This window comes from Musca autumnalis, unplaced genomic scaffold (genome assembly GCF_047663935.1).
Source record: "Musca autumnalis isolate F117 unplaced genomic scaffold, ASM4766393v1 scaffold_3, whole genome shotgun sequence".
Taxonomy (NCBI): Eukaryota; Metazoa; Arthropoda; class Insecta; order Diptera; family Muscidae; genus Musca; species Musca autumnalis.
This window is the reverse complement of record NW_027411866.1, coordinates 11934379-11942915: the sequence shown is the minus strand read 5'-3', so window position 1 is coordinate 11942915 and position 8537 is coordinate 11934379. Positions and strand designations below refer to the sequence as shown.

The 8537-nt window shown below is 38.6% G+C and overlaps 1 protein-coding gene across 1 annotated transcript; it reads right to left on the bottom strand.

The window, feature by feature from the left end:
• Positions 1-315: 315 nt before the first annotated feature.
• Positions 316-7770, bottom strand: LOC141397774 (uncharacterized). The gene is made up of 2 exons (XM_073974474.1): positions 6322-7770; positions 316-6150 (listed from the first exon to the last, which is right to left on the bottom strand). Exon 2 carries the CDS (start codon positions 2665-2667, stop codon positions 1492-1494), a length of 1176 nt encoding a protein of 391 aa, XP_073830575.1. The 5' UTR covers positions 2668-6150; positions 6322-7770; the 3' UTR covers positions 316-1491.
• Between the last annotated feature and the right edge of the window lie 767 nt (positions 7771-8537).

The window sequence follows — 8537 nt, the reverse complement described above, 5'->3', positions numbered from 1 at the left end:
TTTTGGCAATGGTTATTAAAATATATTGGAAAATAACTATAATAAATACAAAGGAAAATAACTATAATAAATACAAATTTTACTACTTTGATTCATTTTCATAAGATAAATTTCGTGTCTTTATCAATGACAAACTTTCTATTGAAAATCTGTTAGAGTCCTCATATAACGATTGATGCAATGTAAATTTCTCAAAAGATGATTTCAAACAATTGTTTTACAATTAAAAAATATATTTATTTTTTTAAATTTTGTATGAGAAAAAAAATTGTCGTTGTCGTAAATGTTACGTGTATATCTACACGACTACGCCAACGACCACAAAAACGTCTACGCCAAACACTTATTTTGATTGTAAAAACTGTAGGGTTAGTTTTTCTTCTGAATTAAAAGTTTAAAAACGATCTACTAATAATTCTAATAATGTTAGTTACCAAAAGAATTCTTTTAAAATTGAAATTTTTGCTTTTTTGTACAAAAACATACATAATACCAATTAGACGTTACGACACGTCAGCTTGCAATTTTGGATACGACAACGCCAACCGTAATAAGGGTGATTATTAAATTTGTATGTTCGTTCTCCTGTTCAATCTGGCTCTGGTCCACTGCAGATTTGGGGAGGCACCCTGTTGCTGTTCTCAGGGCGGCGTTCTGACAAATTTGAATCTTATCCCACTGCGTGTTACATAAATTCGAGGACCAAACTGGCGCCGCATAGCTTCAACAAGGTTTCTTTATCTGCACCCCAAATGCTGCCGGCTAGGGACTTGAGGACCTTGTTCCTACATTTCAGTTTATCACAGATAGCTGTGGCATGCGCGGACGACGTGAAAGTGGTGTCGAATGTGACCCCTAGAATTTTGGGGCAGTTTGTGGTCGGAATTCTGCTACCATCTACCCTGATATTCAACTCTTCTATACTGCGCCATCCATGTGGTGAACAGAGTGGCCGTCGATTTAGTTGCGGATATCTGCATATTCCTCGCGTGGAAAAAGGTGGTAAGATCGGTTAAATAGGAGTTCAGTCTCTCACAGATGTCATCAGGGTAGGTACCTGACGCCAGGATCGTACAATCATCCGCATACGTTACGATCTCAATGCCGTCTGGAGGGGGCGGAATACAGGAAAGGTAGAGGTTAAACAGTTCCGGAGATATCACCCCTCCTTGGGGAACTCCCTGTTTCACTCTACGGGGCTTGGATTTCTTGTTCCTGAATTCCACATACGACTGGCGACCACACATATAGTTGATTATCCAATGTTTCAGACTTGGCCGGAGGGTTGTCAGCTCGATGTCCTCGAACAGCGTGGAGTGCTTGACAGTATCAAAGGCTTTTGATAAGTCAAGCGCCACCATCACTGTTCTATCACACGGCCGCTCCTGGTTGAGTCCTTGACAAATATGTGTGGAGATGGCGTGCAGCGCTGTTGTCGTGCTGTGCTGCTTACGGAATCCATGTTGATGATCGGCTACTTGATAGCTATTTCTAATGCTCCAGCTGTTTCAACATTACCATGGAAATTCCGTCAGGGCCCAACGCTTTAGATGATTTAGCGTTCCTGATGGCATTCGCAACATCATCCATTGTAAACTGTGGTGGTTCATCCTCGGCAGGAAGAGATCTAATGCGACGTAACACTCTTCTCTTCGCCCTGTCACTCTCGGGGTGCTCGACAAACAGTCGATTGAAGTAACTTACACACCTCTTCGGGTCAGTCAACGTAACGTCGCCAAACGTGACTGAGGTCCTGTCATCCCTCCTTCCGGGGTTCGAGAGTGACTTAACCGTTGTCCACAATTTACTTATACCGGCTCCAATGTTGCAACTCTTCAGATGATTTAACCACTTACGTTCGCCGACTAGCCTGTTAACTTCCAGTGTCAGCTCCCTGACTCTGGGGTCGTCGAGGTTGGTTCGACGAAGCTCATCACGCTCATTTGCTAATCCTGTCGCCTCTGCTGGTAAATTTGGTCTTACTTCGGGTATTCGACCAGCAGGTATATGGCGAGCGGCTGCAGCATTGATGATGTCTCGGAACGTCCTTTCCGCTACCCGAACATCAGAAGGATTGGGCAATTCTCTGAAGCGGTGATTGGTGAAATCTCTGAAATTCGGCCAATCAGCTTTCCCATGATTGACGAATGTGCAGCGTTCAGAGGTGATGAAATCGGGTGGTCTGCTGATGGAGACAATTATGGGGAGATGGTCTGATCCAAGGGAATTGACGGGTTGCCAGGTGACGTCATTTGTCAGACCAGATGACACGATGGTTATGTCTGGCGAACTGTGACACGCTCCTCTAATTCTGATAGGGGCGTCCTCATTGACCAAGCAAAACGTAGAGCTATCAATTTGCTCAGCCAGCGCTATACCTATCTGGTCGTTTCCGAGGGCCGAATGCCACATCTCATGATGCGCATTAAAGTCCCCCAGGACCAGACGATTATGACCTTCCAAAAGTGGACTAATGTCAGGCTTATAATCAGAGATACAGCTATTTCTCGGCGGGATGTATACGTTCAGAAACTCTATCTCGGCAGTTCCACATGTGACTGCTACCCCCATACATTCCATGTACGGGTCATTAAAGGCAGGCTCAAGCGAGATAGGTCTGTATTGAACAGACTGGTGCAAAAGGAAAGCTAATCCCCACCTCCACATCTGGTGCGATCCTTCCTTATTACGTTGCAACCATCACAACGTACTGAGCATTTGTCAAGGCATAATAGCACTATGACCAATTTATAGAATTTAGTGTGAGTACCACACTCGTAAGTATCATATAGTCGGCGTCTTTTGTCTTCAATAAGGGGTGAAGGGAGTCTTTGTAGACGAACTGAAAAGGGAGTCTCTATATACAAGCTGAAGGAAATCTTTGTAGACGAGCTGAAAATAGTCTTTATAGACGAGCTGAAGGGAGTCTTTATAGACGAGCTGAAGGGAGTCTTTATAGACGAGCTGAAGGGAGTCTTTATAGACGAGCTGAAGGGAGTCTTGATAGACGTGCTGAAGGGAGTCTTGATAGACGTGCTGAAGGGAGTCTTTATAGACGAGCTGAAGGGAGTCTTTACAGACGAGCTGAAGGGAGCCTTTATAGACGAGCTGAAGGTCGCCATTATAGACGAGCCGAAGGTCGTCTTTATAGACTAGCCGACGGTGGTCTTTATAGACGAGTCAAAGGTAGTCTTTATAGACGAGCTGAAGTGTGTCTTTGTAGAAGAGCTGAAGGGAGTCTTTATAGACGAGCTGATGGTCGACTTTATAGACGAGCTGAAGGTCGTCTTTATAGACGAGCCGTAGGTCGTCTTTATAGACGAGCAGAAGGTCGTCTTTATAGACGAGCCCGAAGGGAATCCTTGTAGACGAGCTGAAGGGGTTTTTATAGACGAGCTGAAGGGAGTCTTTATAGACGAGCTGATGAAATTCTTTATAGACGAGCTGAAGGGGGTCCTTATAGACGAACTGAAGAGAGTCTTTATAGACAGGCTGAAGGGAGTGCTTATAGACGAGCTGAAGGGAGTCCTTATAAACGAGCTGAAGGGAGTTCTTATAGACCACCTGAAGGCTGTCTTTACAGAATAGTTGAAGGCTGACTTTATAGTCTAGTTGAAGGATTTCTTTATAGACCAACTGAAGGCTGCCTTTATAGACCAGCTGAAGGGGGGTATTTTAGGCCAGTTATTGGCTGTCTTTATAGTCCAGTAAAAAGCGGTCTTTACAGACCAGCTGGAGGCTGTCGTTTAAGCCAACTGAAGTCTGTCTTTATAATCCAACTGAAATCCGTCTATGTAGACGAACTGAAGGCTCTCTTCACACACCAACTGAAGGCTGTCTTTGTAGAGCAGCTGAGGCTTGTCTTTTTAGAGCAGCTGAAGGCTGCCTATGTAAGCTAGTAGAAGGGCATCTGAACGCTGTCTTTATAATCCAGCTGAAGCTTGTCTTCATAGAGCAACTGAAGGCTGTCTTAGACCCACTGGAACCTTCTATTCTATAGAAGACTCTAACAGAGATCTGTTCTATAGAAGACTCCTACGGAGATCTTCTATTCTATAGAAGACTCCTACGGAGATCTTCTATTCTATAGAAGACTCCTACGAAGATCTTCTATTCTATAGAAGACTCCTACGGAAATCTTCTATCCTATAGAAGACTCCTACGGAAATCTTCTATTCTACAGAAGACTCCTACATTGATCTTCTATTCTATAGAAGACTCCTACAGAGGTCTTCTATTCTATAGAAGATTCCTACGGAGGTCTTCTATTCTATAGAAGAATCTAACAGAGATCTTCTATTCTACAGAAGACTCTAACAGAGATCTTCTATTCTATAGAAGACTCCTACGGAGATCATCTATTTTATAGAAGACTCCTACGGAGATCTTCTATTCTCTAGAAGACCCCTAAGGAGATCTTCTATTCTATAGAAGACTCCTACGGAATTCTTATATTCTATAGAAGACTCCTACGGAGATCATCTATTCTATAGAAGACTCCTACGGAGATCATCTATTCTATAGAAGACTCCTACGGAGATCTTCTATTCTATTCTATAGAAGACTCTAACAGAGATCTTCTATTCTACAGAAGACTCTAACAGAGATATTCTATTCTATAGAAGACTCCTACGGATATCTTCTATTCTAAGAAGACTCCTACGGAGATCTTCTATTCTATATAAGACTCCTACGGAGATATTCTATTCTATAGAAGACTCATACGGAGATCTTCTATTCTACAGAAGATTCTAACAGAGATCTTCTATTCTATAGAAGACTCCTACGGAGATCATCTATTCTACAGAAGACTCCTACGGAGATCTTCTATTCTCTAGAAGACTCCTAAGGAGATCTTCTATTCTATAGAAGACTCCTACGAAGATCTTCTATTCTATAGAAGACTCCTACGAAGATCTTCTATTCTATAGAAGACTCCTAAGGAGATCTTCTATTTTCTAGAAGACTCCTACGGAAATCTTATATTCTATAGAAAACTCCTAAGGGGATCTTCTATTCTATAGAAGACTCCTACGAAATTCTTCTATTCTGTAGAAGACTCCTACGATGATCTTCTATTCTGTAGAAGTCTCCTGCCAAGGTCTTCTATTCTATTTAATGCTCCTACGGAGATCTTCTATTCTATAGAAGACTGCTACGGAGATCTTCTATTCTCTAGAAAACTCTTACGGATATATTCTATTTTGTAGAAGACTCCTACAGAGATCTTCTATTCTATAGAAGACTCCTGCCGAGGTCTTCTATTCTATAGAACGCTCCTACGGAAATCTTCTATCTTCTATCGGAGATCCTGTATTCTATAGAAGACCCCTATGGAGGAAGAAGACCCCTGCGAAGGCATTCATTGCTATAGAAGGCTCTTACGGAAATATTCCTTTCTATAGAAATACCTATCTGCTCGCGTTGAATCCTGTGAGTGATAGTTTCTATCTTCCAATAAGCTGTTTCACTTCCATTATTCCGGTGAATGGTTTAGGAGGCAAGGAGGCAGCTGACTTCGTCTTGGGAACCTTTTGGAACAGTCTTTGACTTCTTTGGCTTCGTAGAAGTTTTTTAACAATGTCTTTTGAAATGTAAGGAAAATCTTATGGTCTCCTTGACACCGTCCTAGGTTGCGGATGTGTCATTGTCTTGGAATCCAACTTTGAGTTGTAGTCATAAATTTCCTAGGATGAGACTGATTTTGGTAGCAACTTCGTATGCACCGTTCCATTTGAACAGGAGGTTTCCTTATTCAACACTTCGCGGATAGGAAGTTCATGATTTCTTTGCGTTGACGCTTTTAGATAAGCCATTACCAACGTATACAGACCGAATATGACTCTTAGGAAGGAAAATATTCAGAACAATGTGTGAAAAATGCTCAATTGTGTTAGCGACAGATTCGTTTTGATGATAGATAAGTCTACTTAACAGTTTTCTACTTCAGTACACAGTATTGCATCATAGTTGTGTCTTAAAAGGACACTCTCCTTGACAAGTTTGAGGAGAGACATCCATAGTTTAGCTGAGTTGTGATTTATAAATTTAATACAGTTCGTAGTGCTATCCAGGAGCCTGGCCTACTGTCGTCTATGGTAGGAGATCACTAAAGGACTGGGTATGTATGTACATAAGCTGCCTTGCCTGCTTGACTTGCTTGGTCCCGGTCCACACTAAAACAATTTCAATAAAATAATTTCACGAAATTAGGAGTTCTTAGATCGAGTTCCATACTAAAGTAAATGCTGTAGTGCGGAACTCGACCTAAGAACGCCTAATTTCATGAAATTATTTAATTGAAATCGCTCTAGTGTGGACCGGGACTTGCTTCTGACGAAAGAATAAAAAAGAAAAGGTTAATCTAGTTCGAAAATTGGATCGGCCTTCTTTATTCTTTTATCAGAAGCAAGCAAGACAATCAGGCAGAGCAGCTTATGTACCCAGGCCTTTAACTCCCTAACCTTTAACTGACCTTGATTTTTTATGCGTTTTTAACTATTTTAAGGCTGAAAGGAATCTTTTCTTACTCCCGGTCCACACTAGCGTGAATTTCATTAAAAAATTTCATGAAATTATGCGTTTCTAGATCGAATTCCCCACTACAGCAAATTCGTGATTTTACTCTACTATGGAACTCAATCTAGAAACCCCAATTTTTTAATGAAATTCACGCTAGTGTGGACCGGGACTTAGTAAATACATACATATATACTTTATGATTTATTTTTCACACAAAACAACACATAAAGTAAAAATGCACCATACAATCACAAAATATACTAAAAAGTATTTAATGCTTGGTTTACATTTACGAAATCCACTCGATTTCAACTGTCAATTCCATTGATTAAACGTCAAACGAAATCCAATGGATTTCAGATTAGTTTTCATTTCACGTATACGCAAAGGAATTGACAGTTGAAATCGAGTTGATTTCGTAATGTAAACCAAGCATAACACAATTTCCATAGATCTTTGGAAATGGTGTAACAATACTTATACTACGTTTACATTTACGAAATCCACTCGATTTCAACTGTCAATTCCATGCTCAAACGCCAGATGAAATCCAACGGATTTCAGATTAGTTCTCATTTGACGTATACGCAAAGGAATTGACAGTTGAAGTCGAGTGGATTTCGTAAATGTAAACGTAGTATTAAGCAATAATACTAAACCATAACCAAAATAATACCATAAGAAAATAAATTTCTAAAAAAGTAACATTATGCCGGCAAAACAAACAAAAAAAAAAAACCAAATGAATCTGCTTAATATCACTCCTCACAAAATTTGGTCCTTTAAATAATATAAAATAAAAAACAATATATGTGTGTATTTTATAATAAAATAATAAAATTATACAATTACAAAATGAAAAAAAAAAAATAAATATTAATCAACCAAAAATGTGTTATCAGAGAGACAAATTAAAAGAAAAAAAATAAAACACAATAGAAACGATCGAAAAAACAAATTTATTAAATAAGGCAAATCATTCAGTCCATGTTGATTAGATTTAATTGATAAAATAATAATAAAATTATATATATTATATAACATCTATGATGAAAAATGACAAAAACTAAGGCAAATTTTCAAGTAAACAAATAATGAAATTTACATTGAAAAATAAAACATTTTAATATTATATTATATATTACAATTAATATAAAATAAATGTAATGCAATTTCTCTATATATACAAAAACAAAGCAAAAAATTGATAAATATAAACTGAACGAGAAAAAGCAACAAATCTTAATAAAAAACAAATGCTTAAATAAAAATAAAAAATGAATGTACACGTTTTTATTTAGAATGGAAAAAATATACCTAACAACTAACAACAATTGACCCAAGATTTGGTTACCGACCTAAGAATTCTTTGGTTATGCCCTAAGAATTTTTTATCTTTTCTTCTGCATGAGAATATTTCAAATGAAAAAAGTAGCATCTTTTACCATAAATCGCTAAACCGGCATCACTGTTAACATGTTAAGCGAAAACAGCGACATCTGTAATAGTGGAATATATTCGTTCACTATTTTATCTTAGAACAATGTGGCAATATTTCTCCATAGTTTTCTCCCAGTATTTAGTAAGTTCAACAACCTTCTGGTTTTAATAAATATTTTCCTATTCGTCAGCTTCTGTATATAAAGTAGATATAAGGGGAAAATTTTGATATGTGATGCCATATTTGTTTTTAGACTGCATTCAATGGGATGTGTGCCTTTGCTAGTCAAATATATGGACATATTGTGAATAACATGCCGCCGACACCGTTCTCAAATTACGAATATTGTGAATGACATTTTTGAAAGCGTTCTTCACATGGCAGAACTACCAGGTAGTGGTATCACACCAGCGGATCGAATATGAAAAGTCAAAACCCTTTATAAAAAAATATTTTTGTTGTAATTTCCCCAACAACATAAAGAAAGTTTTGACATAACATATTCAAAATTTTACGATGCCACTACCTGGGTAATTGTGCCATGGTTCTTCATAAGTTTTTGTGGACTTTTTTT